The sequence below is a fragment of the Heptranchias perlo genome, unplaced genomic scaffold (genome assembly GCF_035084215.1).
Source record: "Heptranchias perlo isolate sHepPer1 unplaced genomic scaffold, sHepPer1.hap1 HAP1_SCAFFOLD_134, whole genome shotgun sequence".
Classification (NCBI taxonomy): Eukaryota; Metazoa; Chordata; class Chondrichthyes; order Hexanchiformes; family Hexanchidae; genus Heptranchias; species Heptranchias perlo.
In genome coordinates this window covers 558,227-581,089 of record NW_027138580.1, presented here as the reverse complement: position 1 = coordinate 581,089, position 22,863 = coordinate 558,227, and the positions used below count along the sequence as shown (strand labels likewise).

At 47.6% G+C, this 22,863-nt stretch overlaps 2 protein-coding genes across 2 annotated transcripts in view; one reads left to right on the top strand and one right to left on the bottom strand.

Annotated features, from left to right (window-relative positions):
• The window catches only part of LOC137308605 (zinc finger protein 850-like), a 37,922-nt gene extending 19,360 nt beyond the window's left edge, over positions 1–18,562 (top strand). Inside the window, 3 exon segments of the mRNA XM_067977226.1 lie at positions 665–1,866; positions 9,254–9,262; positions 16,571–18,562. Coding sequence (XP_067833327.1) covers positions 944–1,866; positions 9,254–9,262; positions 16,571–17,489 — 1,851 coding nt within the window. The 5' untranslated portion in view covers positions 665–943 and the 3' untranslated portion in view covers positions 17,490–18,562.
• On the bottom strand, positions 10,471–15,363 carry LOC137308595 (zinc finger protein 239-like). The gene is made up of 2 exons (XM_067977214.1): positions 15,292–15,363; positions 10,471–12,530 (listed from the first exon to the last, which is right to left on the bottom strand). The coding sequence occupies exon 2, from the start codon at positions 12,166–12,168 to the stop codon at positions 11,578–11,580; it is 591 nt and encodes a 196-aa protein (XP_067833315.1). The 5' UTR covers positions 12,169–12,530; positions 15,292–15,363; the 3' UTR covers positions 10,471–11,577.
• Positions 18,563–22,863: the final 4,301 nt, after the last annotated feature.

The following is a 22,863-nucleotide window of genomic DNA, read 5'->3' as shown; positions in this document are numbered from 1 at the left end:
CCGACCCTCCGACTATGTGACGCTCCCTCAGTACCGACCCTCCGACAGTGTGACGCTCCCTCAGTACCGACCCTCCGACAGTGCGACGCTCCCTCAGTACCGACCCTCCGACAGTGCGACGCTCCCTCAGTACCGACCCTCCGACAGTGCGACGCTCCCTCAGTACCGACCCTCCGACAGTGCGACGCTCCCTCAGTACCGACCCTCCGACAGTGTGACGCTCCCTCAGTACTGACCCTCCGACAGTGTGATGCTCCCTCAGTACTGACCCTCCGACAGTGTGACCCTCCCTCAGTACTGCACTGAAGTGTCAGCCGAGATTTTGTGCTTCTGTCTCAGGCGAGAGTGATACCCACTGAGCCACAGCTGACATAGGCCATATTCTAGTGTGTGGAGCATTCTGGGTAGGATTGCCCGCCATTGTAAGCACCAATTGCTGATATTTCTGAGATGGGGTTTAGAAACGCAAGGTGTAAATGATACCGTGAGCCGAAAGAGGTGCATTTGGAGCGGAGAACCAGTGACACACTGCGTAACCGGGCGCAAACATTCATTCTCAGCCCAGACATCACTTCGAGAAAGGAATAAAATTCATTTTATTTGATTTTAAATGGTTTAATTTACAAATTGAATCATGTTTGTGTCATTGTATTTCCCAACACAGATTCAAGGCTTCATTTTTTTGAATGTGGAAGGAGAAATGTTTGTCTGTTGTGTCTGTGGGAAAAGATTTCAAACATCAGTGTGAGTGGAAAATCACCGAGACACACACACCCGAGTGAGAGTGTTCCAGTGCACTGAGTGTGGAAAGAGCTTGAACCAGTTACACAGCCTGAAAAAACATCGCACCGTTCACAACGGGGAGAAACCGTCCACGTGTTCTGTGTGTGGACGAGGCTTCAACTGATCGTCCAACCTGGAGAGACACAAGGACACCCGGACCATGGAGAAACCGTGGAAATGTAGGGACTGTGGGAAGGGATTCAATTACCCATCCCGGCTGGAAACTCATCGACGCAGTCACACCGGGGAGAGGCCGTTCACCTGCTCCGTGTGTGGGGAGGGATTCACACAGTCGTTCAGTCTGCTGGTGCACCAGCGAGTTCACACCGGGGAGAGGCCGTTCACCTGCTCCGTGTGTGCGAAGGGATTCACTCAGCGCTCCGTCCTGCTGAGACACCAGCGAGTTCACACCGGGGAGAGGCCGTTCACCTGCTCCGTGTGTGGGAACGGATTCACTTGTTCATCCAACCTGCTGACACACCAGCGAGTTCACACCGGGGAGAGGCCGTTCACCTGCTCCGTGTGTGGGAAGGGATTCACTTGTTCATCCAACCTGCTGACACACCAGCGAGTTCACACCGGGGAGAGGCCGTTCACCTGCTCCGTGTGTGGGAAGGGATTCACTCAGTCATCCAACCTGCTGACACACCAGCGACTTCACACCGGGGAGAGGCCGTTCACCTGCTGCGTGTGTGGGATGGGATTCACTTGTTCATCCAACCTGCTGACACATCAGCGAGTTCACACCGGGGAGAGGCCGTTCACCTGCTCCGTGTGCGGGAAGGGATTCACTTGTTCATCCACCCTGCTGAGACACCAGCGAGTTCACACTGGGGAGAGGCCGTTCACCTGCTCCGTGTGTGGGATGGGATTCACTTGTTCATCCAACCTGCTGACACACCAGCGAGTTCACACCGGGGAGAGGCCGTTCACCTGCTCCGTGTGCGGGAAGGGATTCACTCGGTCGTCCCACCTGCTGAGACACCAGCGAGTTCACACCGGGGAGAGGCCGTTCACCTGCTCCGTGTGCGGGAAGGGATTCACTCAGTCGTCCCGCCTGTTGACACACCAGCGAGTTCACCAGTGACTGCAGGCAGTTGGATTCTGCTGTTATTGCTGCTGTTAATCACATCCAGGACTGAACCGTGTTCATTCTGGCAGTTGTTCGAATTTACAATGTTAGAATTTGCTTTGTTCTCAATCAAAGTTACTCACATCTCGATATGTGTTAATATCAGAGGCTCGCAAGAACAACAGAGGCCCGCCAGTCATCACATTATCTATCTGGGATGCCCAGGACATAGACTGTCCCTTTATATTGCCAGGCAGGAGACATCAAGTTAAACTTTAAGCAATTAAACTATTAACACGGCCATTATGTCGAGGTCTGGAGGAATCTCACTTCAAAAATATTCTGGGCATCATGTGAGATGACTCACATTAAAGGGGATGATTTAAGAACAAACAGCAAGGCTTTTGGTTTGTTAAGCTGACAGGACGATCAGAAGTCCAATCTGCAGAAGCCAGGCCGGATCACCTTGGGCCTGCAGGAAACCAGTGTGTATGAGTTTATTGTCTCACCGTAATAGTTCTTATACTATTGGTGTCGGTGTAATAAAGTTGCATTGGGACAATACGCTCGATCCTGACCCACGGGGAATCATTGAATTGAGTTGAAGAGGTTTCCTTCCAGGTGCTTTGTTTCTGCTGACTGGCGGGTCTCACGACTTTGCTTGCGGTGAGGTGACGCTCTTTGAGGGTTGGAGTGAACATTTCCACGGAAATAATTGGCAAAGGAGTTTGTGAGAGACGGTGAGGTCCGTGTTTTTACTGGTTCCTGGATAGTAAATAGTGTTTCTCCTTCCCACTACAGGGAGATGGAAAATAAATAAATTTGTTCCTGTTCCATATTACATAGAATGTACAGCACAGAAACAGGCCATTCGGCCCACCTGGTCCATGCCGGTGTTTCTGCCATTCGGCCCACCTGGTCCATGCCGGTGTTTATGCTCCACACGAGCCTCCTCCCTTCATCTCACCCTATCAGCATATCTTTCTATTCCTTTCTCCCTCATGTGTTTACCGAGCTTCCCCTCAAATGCATCTACACTATTCACCTCAACTACTCCTTGTGGGAGCGAGTTCCACATTCTCACCACTCTCTCGGTAAAGAAGTTTCCCCTGAATTCCCAATTGGATTGATCAGTGACTATCTCATATTTATGGCCCCTAGTTTTAGACTCTCCTACAAGTGGAAACATCTTCCCTCCATCTACCCTATCAAACCCTTTCATAATTTTAAAGATCTCTTTCAGGTCACCCACTCAGCCTTCCCTTATCTGAAGAAAGGAGTCTCAGCCTGTTCAGTCTTTCCAGAGAAGAATCGTTGAAGGTGGCAGAGCAGGTTGAGAAAGCGGTTAAAAAAGCATACGGGATCCTGGGCTTTATAAATAGAGGCACAGTGTACAAAAGTACGGAAGTTATGATGAACCTTTAGAAAAACACTGGTTTGGCCACAGCTGGAGTATTGTGTCCAGTTCTGGGCACCGCACTTTAGGAAAGATGTGAAGGCCTTAGAGAGGGTGCAGAAAAGATTTACTGGAATGGTTCCAGGGATGAGGGACTTTAGTTACGTGGATGGACTGGAGAAGCTGGGGTTGTTCTCCTTGGAACAGAGATGGTTGAGAGGAGATTTGATCGAGGTGTTCAAAATCATGAAGGGTCTGGACAGAGTAGATAGAGAGAAACTGTTCCCATTGGCGGAAGGGTCTAGAACCAGAGGACAGAGATTTAAGGTGATTGGCAAAAGAACCAAAGGTGACATGAGGAAAAACTTTTTTTTAATACAGCGAGCGGTTATGATCTGGAATGCACTGCCCGAGGGGGTGGTGGAGGCAGATTCAATCATGGCCTTCAAAAGGGAACTGGATAAGTCCTTGAAAGGAAAAAATTTGCAGGGCTACGGGGATGGGGCGGGGGAGTGGGACGAGCTGGATTGCTCTTGCATCGAGCCGGCACGGACTTGATGGGCCGAATGGCCTCCTTCCATGCTGCAACCTTTCTATGATTCTCCATCCTCCCCAGTGTGACTGAGGTTGTGTCTTAATCGGCCTTGGCACCCTTCCGAAAGTGTGGTGCCCATATATGGGCTTTCATTCCAAGAGGAATAGAATTGAAAAGCAGACAAGTTATGTGAAACTCGCATAGAACCTCGGTTAGACCACACTTGGAGCACTGTGAACAGTTCTGGATTCCATATTATAAAAAGGAAAATAGAGGCATTGGAGAGGGTGCAAAAAAAGATTTACAAGGATGATACCAGAACTGAGAGGTTCTAATTATCAGGAAAGACCGAACTCTCGAAAAGATAAGGCGGAGAGATATTTTAGATACTCCTCCCCACAGGTATGTGATGTTCAGCACCTGAGAAGTCCTAACACAGGATTGTTCCTTTTTACTCAAGTTCATTATAACCCAAACCCAGATATAAACAAATCCAACCTTTAAGCAGGGACTGCGAGACTCGACCGCAGAGGGTGATCAGTCCTCGGAGCGGAAGGAGAAACTCTCTTCACCGGAGGATCCCTGACGTCCAGTCTCCAGGGATCCCTGATTCCTGGGTCTGGCCTTGAGAGCCTGTACAGCGAGCTGTCAGCATTTCGACCATGGGGAGCAGCACGGCCACCGTTCCTGGCTGATTTCGTCTGGCAAAGCCGAGGGCAATGGTGGAACACCATCACCAAGTTGCATTAATGTAGCGCCTTCAACTTTGTCATGGAGCCAAAGAAGGAGTGTGTAAGATTCGGTGGTTAATGTACAATTATATCAGATTAAGTATCGTCCAGCTCCGGGGAGCCCCGGGCACCATGACAGTAAATAGACCTCAGACCTCCTCTCCCCTCTCCCCTATCATAGAGAGAGGCCTCAGACCCTCCCATAGAGAGAGGCCTCAGACCCCCCCCCCTCTCCCCATAGAGAGAGGCCTCAGACCCCACCTCTCCCCATAGAGAGAGGCCTCAGACCCCCCCCTCTCCCCATAGAGAGAGGCCTCAGACCCCCCCACTCTCCCCATAGACAGAGGCCTCAGACCCCCCCCTCTCCCCATAGAGAGAGGCCTCAGACCCCCCCTCTCCCCATAGAGAGAGGCCTCAGAACCCGCCCCCTCCCCATAGAGAGAGGCCTCAGAACCTGCCCCCTCCCCCATAGAGAGAGGCCTCAGAAACTGCCCCCCCCCATAGAGGCCTCAGACCAACCCCACCCATAGAGAGGCCTCAAACCCCAGAAGGACAGTCTCCATTGTACATCACAGGCGTGACCCATCCTCACTTGAAAACCAATCCCACACTCACTGACACCAATCTCCTCCTGTCTGATATAAACCAATCCCACACTCACTGACACCAATCTCCTCCTGTCTGATATAAACCAATCCCACACTCACTGACACCAATCTCCTCCTGTCTGATATAAACCAATCCCACACTCACTGACACCAATCTCCTCCTGTCTGATATAAACCAATCCCACACTCACTGACACCAATCTCCTCCTGTCTGATATAAACCAATCCCACACTCACTGACACCAATCTCCTCCTGTCTGATATAAACCAATCCCACACTCACTGACACCAATCTCCTCCTGTCTGATATAAACCAATCCCAGTCACTGACACCAATCTCCTCCTGTCTGATATAAACCAATCCCAGTCACTGACACCAATCTCCTCCTGTCTGATATAAACCAATCCCAGTCACTGACACCAATCTCCTCCTGTCTGATATAAACCAATCCCAGTCACTGACACCAATCCCCTCCTGTCTGATATAAACCAATCCCACACTCACTGACACCAATCTCCTCCTGTCTGATATAAACCAATCCCACACTCACTGACACCAATCTCCTCCTGTCTGATATAAACCAATCCCACACTCACTGACACCAATCTCCTCCTGTCTGATATAAACCAATCCCAGTCACTGACACCAATCTCCTCCTGTCTGATATAAACCAATCCCACACTCACTGACACCAATCCCCTCCTGTCTGATATGAACCAATCCCACACTCACTGACACCAATCTCCTCCTGTCTGATATAAACCAATCCCACACTCACTGACACCAATCTCCTCCTGTCTGATATAAACCAATCCCAGTCACTGACACCAATCTCCTCCTGTCTGATATAAACCAATCCCAGTCACTGACACCAATCTCCTCCTGTCTGATATAAACCAATCCCACACTCACTGACACCAATCTCCTCCTGTCTGATATAAACCAATCCCAGTCACTGACACCAATCTCCTCCTGTCTGATATAAACCAATCCCAGTCACTGACACCAATCTCCTCCTGTCTGATATAAACCAATCCCACAGCCCAAGATAGATTAAATTCAGCCCGTTATTTGGGTCAGACTTGTCTCCATTCCCGTGCCGAGGGGAATACTGTACCAGACGGGAGGGGCAACATTTGGGGACTCTCCATTCTCCACCAATCCCCATTCTCCACCTGGGCCCTTTCTTTCTGGTGGATAATGGGGGTCCCACTGTGTGTAATGTGCAAGTGAGCAAGGACTGGTCAGCACTTTATAATTGGAGATTTTAACCAGTTTGAGTTGCAGCAAATTAACTTGGGACTGCTGTAGAAAGTAAACCATTTTGTTGCAAAATGACCCGGTCGAGTCGCTGAATGAAGGGGAAAGGTCACAGACAGCGGTTCTTAAAGGGACACTGCAACCCCGACAAGTCATCGTCTCAACAACATTTCAGGGGTTAACAACATCTGTGGAGGAAAACTGGTCCAATGAGGTCTCTCTCCTGTCACACCTCCCGTCTCACACTTTGGGTCTTGATGGCCCTCGAATTTCAGACACAACAAACTGGAACTGAAAGGGATAAGGGACCAAGGAATCAAAGGCTACAAACAGAGGGAGAGACTTGACCAACGGAGAACTAATGGGGGCAGAAGAAAACACCAACTGCGATCGAGCAGTCAGCAAAATCAACAATGAAGGAAAAGGACAACACATCAGATCGCTCCCAATGTTGATCTGAAATCTCCTTTCAGTCGCCACCTTGGGCTCTCACTGAGTTGAGGACTTAGTGCCGGAAATAAAAATTTACAAGGAAAAGCCTTAAAACCTCTCGGTGACAGCGGCCGTCCCTGTGTTTTCTGTCGCACCCCAGAGAGAGGGGTCAGAATCCCTGGGCTTGAGGAATTGCGAGACTTCGCCCAGCGAGCACCCGTGTGTCAGCAGTTCACAAGCACAACTGGCGGCTTGTTGACACATTCGCAGGACTGGTGTCTCTCAGAGTTAACAAGGAGTGGGTGAGAGACAGAGAGAGAGAGAGAGACAGAGAGAGAGAGAGACAGACAGAGAGAGAGAGACAGAGACAGACAGAGAGAGAGACAGAGACAGACAGACATAGAGACAGACAGAGAGAGAGAGACAGAGAGAGAGACAGAGACAGACAGACATAGAGAGACAGACAGACAGAGAGAGAGACAGACAGACAGAGAGAGAGACAGACAGACAGAGAGAGACAGACAGAGAGAGACAGACAGACAGAGAGATAGAGAAAGAGAGACAGACAGACAGAGAAAGAGAGACAGACAGAGAGAGAGACACAGAGAGAGAGAGAGAGACAGACAGAGAGACAGACAGACAGACAGACAGACAGAGAGACACAGACAGACAGACAGAGAGACAGACAGACAGACAGACAGAGAGAGAGACACCAGTCAGTGTTCGCTCAGATAGCAGGTTGCACTTTTTAAAATCTCTAATTAAAAAGCCCTGACAATTCCTACTGATTGGTGAACTGCGTGCTGCCCCATTTTGGAACTGGAGGCTTGTTAACGCATTCGCAAGATGGGCCATTCAAAGAATGCGCCTGGACTTGCTGCTTGAGAATCTTCCTTTTCCCCCTGTGCAGTAACGGCTGAGAATAGACAGTGATGGGAACAGATTGAAAGTCATTTGCTGTGATTCTTTTTTTGTGTCTAAAACCAAATAGGAAGGAAAACCATGAAATTTTTGAACATTTTTTAAGGTATTCAAGGCATTATTTATTTAACGACACACATTGCATGCACATATTTACTTACCTTACAGCACAGACAGGAGGCCACTCGGCCCATTGTGCCTGTGCCAGCTCTTTGAACCAGCCATCCAATTCGTCTCCTGCTCTTTCCCCAAAGCCCTTCAATTTTCTCCCCATCAAAAACAAGTGTCAGTGGGGGAGCATTTAGGGAACAGTGATCATATTATCATCAGGTTTAGAAAAGCTATGGAAAAGGACACGGACTACTCCAAAGTAAAAATACTCAATTGGAGGAGGGCCAATTTCAGTGGGATGAGAAGAGATCTGGCCCGGGTAAATTGGAATCAAAGATTGTCAGGCAAAACTGTAATTGAACAGTGGGCGGCCTTTAAGGAGGAGATGGTTCAGGTACAGTCCAGGTACATTCCCACGATGGGGAAAGGTAGGGCAACTAAAGCCAGGGCTCACTGGATGACAAAAGAGATAGAGAGTAAGATGAAACAGAAAAAGAGGGCGTATGACAGATGTCAGGTTGATGATACAAGTGAGAACCAGGCTGAATATAGAAAGTTCGGAGGGGAGGTGAAAAGGGAAATAAGAGGGGCAAAGAGAGGGTATGAGAATAGACTGGTGGCCAAAATAAAAGGAAATCCAAAGGCATGTAAACAGTAAACAGGTAGTAAGAGCAGGGGTGGGGACGATTCGGGACCATAAAGGAGATCTACTCGCGGAGGCAGAGGGCACGGCCGAGTTACTAAATGAGTACTTGGCATCTGTCTTTACCAAGGAAGAAGATGCTGCCAGAGTCTCAGTAAAGGAAGATGTAGTTCAGGTACTGGATGGGCTAAAAATTGATAAAGAGGAGGTACTAGAAAGGCTGACTGTACTTAAAGTAGATCAGTCACCCGGTCCGGATGGGATGCATCCTAGGTTGCTGAGGGAAGTAAGGGTGGAAATTGCAGCAGTACTGGCCACAATCTTCCAATCATCCTTAGATATGGGAGTGGTGCAAGAGGACCGGAGAATTGCAAATGTTATACCCTTGTTCAAAAAGGGTGTAAGGATAAACCCAGCAACTACAGGCCAGTCAGTTTAACCTCGGCGGTGGGGAAAGTTTTAGAAACGATAATCCGGGACAGAATTAGCAGTCACTTGGACAAGTGTGGATTGATTAGGGAAAGCCAGCACGGATGTGTTAAAGGCAAATCATGTTTAACCAACTTGAAAGAGTTTTTTGATGAGGTAACAGAGAGGGTCGATGAGGGCAATGCGGTTGATGTGGTGTATATGGACTTTCAAATGGCGTTTGATAAAGTGCCGCATAATAGGCTTGTCATCAAGATTGCAGCCCATGGAATAAAGGGGGCAGTAGCAACATGGATACAGAATTGGCTAAGTAACAGGGAGCAGAGAGTAGTGGTGAACGGTTGTTTTTCGGACAGGAGGGAGGTTACAGTGGTGTTCCCCAGGGGTTGGTACTAGGACCACTGCTTTTCTTGATATATATTAATGACTTGGACTTGGATGTACAGGGCACAATTTCAACATTTGCAGATGATACAAAACTTGGAAGTTTAGTAAACAGTGAGGAGGATAGTGATAGACTTCAAGAGGATATAGACAGGCTGGTGGAATGGGCGGACACGTGGCAGATGAAATTTAACGCAGAAAAATGCAAAGTGATACATTTCGGTAGGATGAATGAGGAGAGGCAATATAAACTAGAGGGCACAATTCTAAAAAGGGTAAAGGAACAGAGAAATCTGGGGATTTATGTACACTAATCGTCGAAGGTGGCAGGGCAGGTTGAGAAAGCGGTTAAAAAAGCATACGGGATCCTGGGCTTTATAAATAGAGGCATAGAGACCAAAAGTATGGAAGTTATGATGAACCTTTATAAAACACTGGTTCAGCCACAGCTGAAGTATTGTGTCCAGTTCTGGGCACCGCACTTTAGGAAAGATGTGAAGGCCTTAGAGAGGGTGCAGAAGAGATTTACTGGAATGATTCCAGGGATGAGGGACTTTAGTTATGTGGATAGACTGGAGAAGCTGGGGTTGTTCTCCTTGGAACAGAGACGGTTGAGAGGAGATTTGATCGAGGTGTTCAAAATCATGAAGGGTCCAGACAGAGTAGATAGAGAGAAACTGTTCCCATTGGTGGAAGGGTCAAGAACCAGAGGACGTAGATTTAAGGTGATTGGCAAAAGAACCAAAGGTGACATGAGGAAAAACTTTTTTACGCAGCGAGTGGTTAGGATCTGGAATGCACTGCCCGAGGGGGTGGTGGAGGCAGATTCAATCATGGCCTTTAAAAGGGAACTGGATAAGTACTTGAAAGGAAAAAAATTGAGGGCAACGGGGATACGGCGGGGGAGTGGGACCAGCTGGATTGCTCTTGCAGGGAGCCGGCACAGACTCAATGGGCCGAATGGCCTCCTTCTGTGCCTATGATTCAAATATTTATCCTGTTCCCTTTATAAACTTACCATTGAATCTGCTTCCACCTCGCTTTCAGGCAGCGCATTCCAGATCATCACAACTCGCTGCGTAAAAATATTTCTCATCTCACCCACTAACTCTTATACCGATCACCTTAAATCTGTGTCCTCTGGTTACCGACCCTTCTGCCACTGGAAACAGTTTCTCCTTATTTACTCTATCAAAACTGTTCATGATTTTGAACATCTCCATCAAATTTCCTCTCAACCGTCTCTGCTCTGAGGAGAACAATCCCAGCTTCTCCAGTCTATCCAAGTAACTGAAGTCCCTCATCCCTGGTACCATTCTAGTAAATCTCCTCTGCACCCTCTCCAATGTGTTGACATCTTTCCTAAAGTCTGGTTCCCATATATGGGGTTCATTTCTAGAGGGATAGAATTGAAAAGCAGAGAAGTTATGTTGAACTTGTACAGAACCTTGGTTAGACCACACTTGGAGTACGGGGCACAGTTCTGGTCTCCATATTACAAAAAGGAAAATAGAGGCATTGGAGAAGGTGCAAAAAAGATTTACTTGGATGATACCAGAACTGAGAGGTTCTAATTATCAGGAAAGACTGAACAGGCTGGGGCTCCTTTCTCTAGAAAAGAGAAGGCTGAGGGGTGACCTGATGGAAGTCTTTAAGATAATGAAAGGGTTTGATAGGGTAGACGTGGAGAAGATGTTTCCCCCTGTGGGGGAGACAAAACTCAGGGTCATAAATATAAGATAGTCACCAATAAATCCCATAGGGAATTCAGGAGAAGCTTCTTTACCCAGAGAGTGGTGAGAATGTGGAACTCGCTCCCACAAGGAGTGGTTGAGGCGAATATTGTGGATGCATTTAAGGGGAAACTCGGAGGGAGAAAGGGATAGAAGGATAAGCTGATAGGGTGAGATGAAGGGAGGAGGCTCGTGTGGAGCATAAACACCGGCATGGACCAGGTGGGCCGAATGGCCTGTTTCTGTGCTGTACATTCTATGTGATATGTAACAGGAACAAATTTATTTATTTTCCATCTACCCGTAGTGGGAAGGAGAAACACTATTTACTATCCAGGAACCAGTAAAAACACAGACCTCACAAACTCCTTTGCGAATTATTTCCGTGGAAATGTTCACTCCGACCCTCAAAGAGCATCACCTCACCGCAAGCAAAGTCGTGAGACCCGCCAGTCAGCAGAAACAAACCCCCCAAACTGCCCGAAGGAACATGGTTCAGTCCTGGATGTGGTTAACAGCAGAATCCAAACCAATGCAGTTACTCATGAACTCGCTGGTGTCTCAGCAGGGTGGACGACCGAGCAAACCCCTTCCCACACACAGAGCAGGTGAACGGCCTCTCCCCAGTGTGAACTTGCTGGTGTGTCAGCAGGTGGGATGACCGAGTGAATCCCTTCCCACAGACGGAGCAGGTGAACGGCCTCTCTCCAGTGTGAACACACTGGTGTGTCAGCAGGCTGGACGAACGCCTGAAAGTCCTCCCACAGTGAGAGCAGTTGAACGGCCTCTCCTCGGAGTGAACAGATTGGTGCATTAGTAGCTCCCACAAGGTTTTAAAACTCCCAGTGCAGTCAGAACATTTAAACGGTCTCTGATCAGTGTGGACTCGCTGGTGATTCTGTAGAACAGAGAACTGAGCGAACCCCTTCCCACACACGGAGCAGGTGAACGGCCTCTCCCCGGTGTGAATGTGCTGGTGTGTCAGTCGGCTGGTTGAAGCAGTAAACCCCTTCCCACACACGGAGCAGGTGAACGGCCTCTCCCCGCTGTGACTGCGTCGATGAGTTTCCAGCTGGGACGGGGAATTGAATCCCTTCCCACAGTCCCCACATTTCCACGGTTTCTCCATGGTCCGGGTGTCCTTGTGTCTCTCCAGGTTCGACGATCAGTTGAAGCCTCGTCCACACACAGAACACGTGGACGGTTTCTCCCCGCTGTGAACGGTGCGATGTTTTATCAGGCTGTGTAACTGGTTAAAGCTCTTTCCACACTCAGTGCACTGGAACACTCTCACTCGGGTGTGTGTGTCTCGGTGATTTTCCACTCACACTGATATTTGATCTTTTCCCAGAGACACAACAGACAAACATTTCTCCTTCCACATTCAAAGGCCGATGATATTCAGGTCCTGATGAATCGAGGGACTCTGTCAGATCTTGACGTGAGGTTTGGTTTGAGTTTCCCGTCTGCAAATCCTCCCCTTCTAATACCCTGTAAAAGGAGTTTACAAAAGTCATCGCTGTAAATACAGGATAGAAATTCAGAACAGACAATTCTAGTTTCTGTCGAACATTCTTTCCCCTCTCGTTCCCCTCAAGCTGTAAATCCCCGTCCCACACTCTCTCCCTCCTCCCTCACTCTGCTGCACCTCATGTTCACTCTCCCGATTCTCACTGCTCTGCAGATCCACACTTACTGGTTCCTGTTCAGGACACAGACACCTGCGATTCCTCATGCAGGCTGCTCGGCCTAATATATATGGACTACGTTACTGGACTAAAAAAAGCATGGACTTTACTGTATTACTGGACAAAAAATATATAATGTATGTACAATACTATATTATGGGATAAAAATATATATAGTGCTTGTAAAATACTATATTACTGGACTAAGATGTATAATGTATGTACTGTACTGTATAACTGGAATAAAAATAATATATGTACAGTACTATATTACTGGACTAAAATATAAAATAGAGTACTAGACTAAATAGATATATTATATACAGTACTGTATTATTGGACTAATATATAATGTGTACAGTACTGTATTACTGGACTAATATATAATGTTTACAGTACTGTATTACTGGACTAATATATAATGTGTACAGTACTGTATGACTAGACTAATAATGTGTACAGTACTGTATTACTAGACTATAAATATACAATGTGTACAGTACTGTATTACTCGACTAATAATATATAATGTGTACAGTACTGTATTACTAGACTAATAGTGTACAGTACTGTATTTCTAGACGAATATATGTGTATCATACTGTATTACTAAACTAATAATATATAATGTGTACAGTACTGTATTACTAGACTAATTATATAAAGTGTACAGTACTGTATTACTAGACTAATATATAATGTGTACAGTACTGTATTACCAGACTAATATATAATGTGTACAGCACTGTATTACTAGACTAATAATATATAATGTGTACAGTACTGTATTACCAGACTAATATATAATGTGTACAGTACTGTATTACTAGACTAATTATATGTGTACAGTACTGTATTACTAGACTAAAATATACTGTGTACAGTAATGTATTACTAGACTAATATACTGTGTACAGTACTGTATTACACGACTAATAATATATAGTGTACAGTACTGTATTACTAGACTAATAGATAATGTGTACAGTACTGTATTACTAGACTAATATATAATGTGTACAGTACTGTATTACTAGACTAATATATAATGTGTACAGTACTGTATTACTAGACTAATATACAATGTGTACAGTACTGTATTACTCGACTAATATGTGTATAGCACTGTATTACTAGACTTTTTTTTTATTCGTTCATGGGATGTGGGCGTCGCTGGCGAGGCCGGCATTTATTGCCCATCCCTAATGTGCACAGTGCTGTATTACTAGACTAATATACAATGTGTACCATACTGTATTACTAGACTAATAATATAGAATGTGTACAGTACTGTATTACTAAACTAAGATATAATGTGTACAATACTGCATTACCAGACGAATATTACAGTACTGCATTACTAGACAAATGTGTACAGTACTGTATTATTAGACTAATGTACAATGTGTACAGTACTGTATTACGAGACTAATATATGTGTACAGTACTGTATTACTGGACAAATATATAATGTGTACAGTACTGTATTAGTAGACTAATATATGTACAGTACTGTATTACGAGACTAAAATATACTGTGAACAGTAATGTATTACTAGACTAATATACTGTGTACAGTACTGTATTACTAGACTAATATATAATGTGTACAGTACTGTATTACCAGACTAATATATAATGTGTACAGCACTGTATTACTAGACTAATATATAATGTGTACAGTACTGTATTACCAGACTAATATAAAATGTGTACAGTACTGTATTACCAGACTAATATATAATGTGTACAGTACTGCATTACCAGACTAATATATGTGTACAGTACTGTATTACTAGACTAATATATAATGTGTACAGTACTGTATTACCAGACTAATGTATAATGTGTACAGTACTGTATTACCAGACTAATATATAATGTGTACAGCACTGTATTACTAGACTAATAATATATAATGTGTACAGTACTGTATATTTTTTTGTAAATCTGCAGATGTAAAATGGATTAAAAGCCTCCACGGAAATACTCGTTCCTAAAACAAGACTCTTTTACATTGTACAGTACGGACAGGGTCAGATTAGCAGCCGAATGTCCCCGAGAAACGACCTCCCCTGACAGACCCACATCTGGGCCCGACTGGGCTCAGACAGGCTGCCGCGGCTGGAATGAAGTCCTCGGGGTGAAACCCAGCAGCTTCTCCTCCGGCTCGAACTGATGCCACAAAATGGACCGACACAGGAGGCGAGGGGCCGACTTCCGCATCCAGCGCCCACCCTGATGGATCCCGGCTCTGAATTCCTCAGTCTGGAATTTCTGGACTCGGTTCCGTGCGCGGAAAAAAACCGCGAGTAATGGCGGCAGTGGGCCCCCACAATCCCCCGCGCCCCAGAAACCCCTCTATCTCTTCCCTCTGCTCAGACTGCGCATGCTCCCCCAGGCCGCGCCCTGCATTCTGGGAGCAGCCTCGGGCCTGTCGTTTTGTCGCTCAGTCGGACTCGGTGGAAACGGGAGAAGAAAACCGGGAATAAAAAGGCGGCGGGTAGGACCGGGGGTCGGGGCGGGGGGACGGGAGCCGCCGGACCATCGAGTGCGCGCCTCACCTCCCCGGCGGGCGGGCGGTCGGTCGCGGCCGCCATTAAAATCGATCCGCTCGGTGAGGCTCCGGGACCCGCACCGCGCATGCTCCGGCCGCCAGCCCCGCGCCTGCGCACTGCGCCCCATTCCCCAGAGCTGCCAAAGCAAGAGTTGCATTCGTGCAGCGCCTGTCCCATCCTCAGGGCCCCTCCCCCTCCCCCTCCCACACACAGCCCAGCAGCTGCTGGTGAAGTTGCAGCCACTGTTGCAATGCAGCCAGTGCATGAGAACATAATGCACAGCAGGATCCCACAAGCTGCACCGAGCAGGTGATCTGGTTTTTTGAGGTGGTCGGTTGAGGGAGAAACTCTCCTGCTCTCCTTTGCGGTGGTGGCCGCGGGATCTTTTGCGTCCACCCCGAGAGGGGCAGGCAGGGGCTTCGGTTTAACGTCTCATCCCATGGACGGCTCCTCCGACCGTGCGACGCTCCCTCGGTACCGACCCTCCGACAGTGCGACGCTCCCTCGGTACCGACCCTCCGACAGTGTGACCCTCCCTCAGTACCGACCCTCCGACAGTGCGACGCTCCCTCAGTACTGACCCTCCGACAGTGCGACGCTCCCTCGGTACTGACCCTCCGACAGTGCGACGCTCCCTCAGTACTGACCCTCCGACAGTGCGACGCTCCCTCAGTACCGACCCTCCGACAGTGCGACGCTCCCTCAGTCCTGACCCTCCGATAGTGCGACGCTCCCTCGGCTCCGACAGTGTGGCGCTCCCTCAGTACTGACCCTCCGACAGTGTGACGCTCCCTCAGTACTGCACTGAAGTGTCAGCCTCGATTGTGTGCTTCTGACTCAGGCGAGAGTGATCCCCACTGAGCCACAGCTGACATTGGCCATATTCTAGTGTGTGGAGCATTCTGGGTATGATTGCCCGCCATTGTAAGCACCAATTGCTGATATTTCTGAGATGGGGTTTAGAAACGCAAGGTGTAAATGATACCGTGAGCCGAAAGAGGTGCATTTGGAGCGGAGAACCAGTGACACACTGCGTAACCGGGCGCAAACATTCATTCTCAGCCCAGACATCACTTAGAGAAAGGAATAAAATTCATTTTATTTGATTTTAAATGGTTTAATTTACAAATTGAATCATGTTTGTGTCATTGTATTTCCCAACACAGATTCAAGGCTTCATTTTTTTGAATGTGGAAGGAGAAATGTTTGTCTGTTGTGTCTGTGGGAAAAGATTTCAAACATCAGTGTGAGTGGAAAATCACCGAGACACACACACCCGAGTGAGAGTGTTCCAGTGCACTGAGTGTGGAAAGAGCTTCAACCAGTTACACAGCCTGAAAAAACATCGCACCGTTCACATCGGGGAGAAACCGTACACGTGTTCTGTGTGTGGACAAGGCTTCAACTGATCATCCAACCTGGAGAGACACAAGGACACCCGGACCATGGAGAAACCGTGGAAATGTGGGGACTGTGGGAAGGGATTCAATTCCCCGTCTGAGCTGGAAACTCATCGACGCAGTCACACCGGGGAGAGGCCGTTCACCTGCTCCGTGTGCGGGAAGGGATTCACTCGTTCATCCCACCTGCTGAGACACCAGCGAGTTCACACCGGGGAGAGGCCGTTCACCTGCTCCGTGTGCGGGGAGGGATTCACTCAGTCATCCCACCTGCTGAGACACCAGCGAGTTCACACTGAGGAGAGGCCATTCACCTGCTCCGTTTGTGGGGAGGGATTCACTCAGTCATCCCACCTGCTGACACACCAGCGAGTTCACACCGGGGAGAGGCCGTTCACCTGCTCCCTGTGTGGGGAGGGATTCTATCAGTCATCCCACCTGCTGACACACCAGCGAGTTCACACCGGGGAGAGGCCGTTCACCTGCTCCGTGTGCGGGAAGGGATTCACTCAGTCAGTCCATCTGCAGGCACACCAGCGAGTTCACACCGGGGAGAGGCCGTTCACCTGCTCCGTGTGTGGGAAGGGATTCACTCGTTCATCCACCCTGCTGACACACCAGCGAGTTCACACCGGGGAGAAGCCGTTCACCTGCTCTGTGTGTGGGGAGGGATTCACTCAGTCCTCCAACCTGCAGGCACACCAGCGAGTTCACACCGGGGAGAGGCCGTTCACCTGCTCCGTGTGCGGGAAGGGATTCCCTCGGTCGTCCCACCTGTTGACACACCAGCGAGTTCACCAGTGACTGCAGGCGATTGGATTCTGCTGTTATCGCTGCTGTTAATCACATCCAGGACTGAACCATGTTCATTCTGGCAGTTGTTCGAATTTACAATGTTAGAATTTGCTTTGTTCTCAATCAAAGTTAATCACATCTCGATATGTGTTAATATCAGAGGCTCGCAAGAACAACAGAGGCCCGCCAGTCATCACATTATCTATCTGGGATGCCCAGGACATAGACTGTCCCTTTGTATTGCCAGGCAGGAGACATCAAGTTAAACTTTAAGCAATTAAACTATTAACACGGCCATTATGTCGAGGTCTGGAGGAATCTCACTTCAATATATATTCTGGGCATCATGTGAGATGACTCACATTAAAGGGGATGATTTAAGAACAAACAGCAAGGCTTTTGGTTTGTTAAGCTGACAGGACGGTCAGAAGTCCAATCTACAGAAGCCAGGCCAGATCACCTTGGGCCTGCAGGAAACCAGTGTGTATGAGTTTATTGTCTCACCGTAATCGTTCTTATACTATTGGTGTCGGTATAATAAAGTTGCATTCGGACAATACGCTCGATCCTGACCCACGGGGAATCATTTAATTGAGTTTAAGAGGTTTCCTTCCAGGTGCTTTGTTTCTGCTGACTGGCGGGTCTCACGACTTTGCTTGCGGTGAGGTGACGCTCTTTGAGGGTTGGAGTGAACATTTCCACGGAAATAATTGGCAAAGTGAGAGACGGTGAGGTCCGTGTTTTTACTGGTTCCTGGATAGTAAATAGTGTTTCTCCTTCCCACTCCAGGGAGATGGAAAATAAATAAATTTGTTCCTGTTCCATATTACATAGAATGTACAGCACAGAAACAGGCCATTCGGCCCACCTGGTCCATGCCGGTGTTTCTGCTCCACACGAGCCTCCTCCCTTCATCTCACCCTATCAGCATATCTTTCTATTCCTTTCTCCCTCATGTGTTTACCGAGCTTCCCCTTAAATGCATCTACACTATTCACCTCAACTACTCCTTGTGGGAGCGAGTTCCACATTCTCACCACTCTCTCGGTAAAGAAGTTTCCCCTGAATTCCCAATTGGATTGATCAGTGACTATCTCATATTTATGGCCCCGAGTTTTAGACTCTCCTACAAGTGGAAACATCTTCCCTCCATCTACCCTATCAAACCCTTTCATAATTTTAAAGATCTCTTTCAGGTCACCCACTCAGCCTTCCCTTATCTGAAGAAAGGAGTCTCAGCCTGTTCAGTCTTTCCGGAGAAGAATCGTTGAAGGTGGCAGAGCAGGTTGAGAAAGCGGTTAAAAAAGCATACGGGATCCTGGGCTTTATAAATAGAGGCAAAGAGTACAGAAGTATGGAAGTTATGATGAACCTTTATAAAACACTGGTTTGGCCACAGCTGGAGTATTGTGTCCAGTTCTGGGCACCGCACTTTAGGAAAGATGTGACGGCCTTAGAGGGTGCAGATAAGGTTTACTGGAATGGTTCCAGGGATGAGGGACTTTAGTTACGTGGATGGACTGGAGAAGCTGGGGTTGTTCTCCTTGGAACAGAGACGGTTGAGAGGAGATTTGATCGAGGTATTCAAAATCATGAAGGGTCTGGACAGAGTAGATAGAGAGAAACTGTTCCCATTGGCGGAAGGGTCTAGAACCAGAGGACGTAGATTTAAGGTGATTGGCAAAAGAACCAAAGGTGACATGAGGAAAAACTTTTTTTTAATACAGCGAGTGGTTATGATCTGGAATGCACTTGCCGAGGGGGTGGTGGAGGCAGATTCAATCATGGCCTTCAAAAGGGAACTGGATAAGTCCTTGAAAGGAAAAAATTTGCAGGGCTACGGGGATGGGGCGGGGGAGTGGGACCAGCTGGATTGCTCTTGCATCGAGCCGGCACGGACTTGATGGGCCGAATGGCCTCCTTCCATGCTGCAACCTTTCTATGATTCTACATCCTCCCCAGTGTGACTGAGGTTGTGTCTTAATCGGCCTTGGCACCCTTCCGAAAGTGTGGTGCCCATATATGGGCTTTCATTCTTCGAGGAATAGAATTGAAAAGCAGAGAAGTTACGTGAAACTCGCATAGAACCTCGGTTAGACCACACTTGGAGCACTGTGAACAGTTCTGGATTCCATATTATAAAAAGGAAAATAGAGGCAATGGAGAGGGTGCAAAAAAAGATTTACAAGGATGATACCAGAACTGAGAGGTTCTAATTATCAGGAAAGACCGAACTCTCGAAAAGATAAGGCGGAGAGATATTTTAGATACTCCTCCCCACAGGTATGTGATGTTCAGCACCTGAGAAGTCCTAACACAGGATTGTTCCTTTTTGCTCAAGTTCATTATAACCCAAACCCAGATATAAACAAATCCAACCTTTAAGCAGGGACTGCGAGACTCGACCGCAGAGGGTGATCAGTCCTCGGAGCGGAAGGAGAAACTCTCTTCACCGGGGGATCCCTGATGTCCAGTCTTCAGGGATCCCTGATTCCTGGGTCTGGCCTTGACAGCCTGTACAGCAAGCTGTCAGCATTTCGACCATGGGGAGCAGCACGGCCACCGTTCCTGGCTGATTTAGTCTGGCAAAGCCGAGGGCAATGGTGGAACACCATCACCAAGTTGTATAAATATAGCGCCTTCAACTTTGTCATGGAGCCAAAGAAGGAGTGTGTAAGATTCGGTGGTTAATGTACAATTATATCAGATTAAGTATAGTCCAGCTCCGGGGAGCCCCGGTCACCATTACAGTAAATAGACCTCAGACCTCCTCTCCCCTCTCCCCCATCACAGAGAGAGGCCTCAGACCCCCCCCTCTCCCCATAGAGAGAGGCCTCAGACCCCCCGTCTCCCCATAGAGAGAGGCCTCAGACCCCCCGTCTCCCCAAACAGAGAGGCCTCAGACCCCAGAAGGACAGTCTCCATTGCAAATCACAGGCGTGACCCATCCTCACTTGAAAACCAATCCCAGTCACTGACACCAATCTCCTCCTGTCTGATACAAACCAATCCCACACTCACTGACACCAATCTCCTCCTGTCTGATATAAACCAGTCCCACACTCACTGACACGAATCTCCTCCTGTCTGATACAAACCAATCCCAGTCACTGACACCAATCTCCTCCTGTCTGATATAAACCAATCCCAGTCACTGACACCAATCTCCTCCTGTCTGATATAAACCAATCCCAGTCACTGACACCAATCTCCTCCTGTCTGATATAAACCAATCCCAGTCACTGACACCAATCTCCTCCTGTCTGATATAAACCAATCCCAGTCACTGACACCAATCTCCTCCTGTCTGAGATAAACCAATCCCACACTCACTGACACCAATCTCCTCCTGTCTGATATAAACCAATCCCAGTCACTGACACAAATCTCCTCCTGTCTGATATAAACCAATCCCACACTCACTGACACCAATCTCCTCCTGTCTGATATAAACAAATCCCAGTCACTGACACCAATCTCCTCCTGTCTGATATAAACCAATCCCACACTCACTGACACCAATCTCCTCCTGTCTGATATAAACCAATCCCACACTCACTGACACCAATCTCCTCCTGTCTGATATAAACCAATCCCAGTCACCGACACCAATCTCCTCCTGTCTGATACAAACCAATCCCACACTCACTGACACCAATCTCCTCCTGTCTGATATAAACCAATCCCACACTCACTGACACCAATCTCCTCCTGTCTGATATAAACCAATCCCACACTCACTGACACCAATCTCCTCCTGTCTGATATAAACCAATCCCAGTCACTGACACCAATCTCCTCCTGTCTGATATAAACCAATCCCACACTCACTGACACCAATCTCCTCCTGTCTGATATAAACCAATCCCAGTCACTGACACCAATCTCCTCCTGTCTGATATAAACCAAACCCAGTCACTGACACCAATCTCCTCCTGTCTGATATAAACCAATCCCAGTCACTGACACCAATCTCCTCCTGTCTGATATAAACCAAACCCAGTCACTGACACCAATCTCCTCCTGTCTGATATAAACCAATCCCAGTCACCGACACCAATCTCCTCCTGTCTGATATAAACCAATCCCACACTCACTGACACCAATCTCCTCCTGTCTGATATAAACCAATCCCAGTCACCGACACCAATCTCCTCCTGTCTGATATAAACCAATCCCAGTCACCGACACCAATCTCCTCCTGTCTGATATAAACCAATCCCACACTCACTGACACCAATCTCCTCCTGTCTGATATAAACCAATCCCAGTCACCGACACCAATCTCCTCCTGTCTGATATAAACCAATCCCACACTCACTGACACCAATCTCCTCCTGTCTGATATAAACCAATCCCACACTCACTGACACCAATCTCCTCCTGTCTGATATAAACCAATCCCAGTCACTGACACCAATCTCCTCCTGTCTGATATAAACCAATCCCAGTCACTGACACCAATCTCCGCCTGTCTGATATAAACCAATCCCACACTCACTGACACCAATCTCCTCCTGACTGATATAAGCCAATCCCACAGTCACTGACACCAATCTCCTCCTGTCTGATATAAACCAATCCCAGTCACTGACACCAATCTCCTCCTGTCTGATATAAACCAATCCCAGTCACTGACACCAATCTCCTCCTGTCTGATATAAACCAATCCCAGTCACTGACACCAATCTCCTCCTGTCTGATATAAACCAAACCCAGTCACTGACACCAATCTCCTCCTGTCTGATATAAACCAATCCCAGTCACTGACACCAATCTCCTCCTGTCTGATATAAACCAATCCCAGTCACTGACACCAATCTCCTCCTGTCTGATATAAACCAAACCCAGTCACTGACACCAATCTCCTCCTGTCTGATATAAACCAATCCCACACTCACTGACACCAATCTCCTCCTGTCTGATATAAACCAATCCCACACTCACTGACACCAATCTCCTCCTGTCTGATATAAACCAATCCCAGTCACTGACACCAATCTCCTCCTGTCTGATATAAACCAATCCCACACTCACTGACACCAATCTCCTCCTGTCTGATATAAACCAATCCCAGTCACTGACACCAATCTCCTCCTGTCTGATATAAACCAAACCCAGTCACTGACACCAATCTCCTCCTGTCTGATATAAACCAATCCCAGTCACTGACACCAATCTCCTCCTGTCTGATATAAACCAAACCCAGTCACTGACACCAATCTCCTCCTGTCTGATATAAACCAATCCCAGTCACCGACACCAATCTCCTCCTGTCTGATATAAACCAATCCCACACTCACTGACACCAATCTCCTCCTGTCTGATATAAACCAATCCCAGTCACCGACACCAATCTCCTCCTGTCTGATATAAACCAATC

Coding starts and splice junctions, on each gene's coding strand:
- LOC137308595 (XM_067977214.1), bottom strand. CDS start 12,168: ATGGAGAAACCGTGGAAATGTGGGGACTGTGGGAAGGGATTCAATTCC.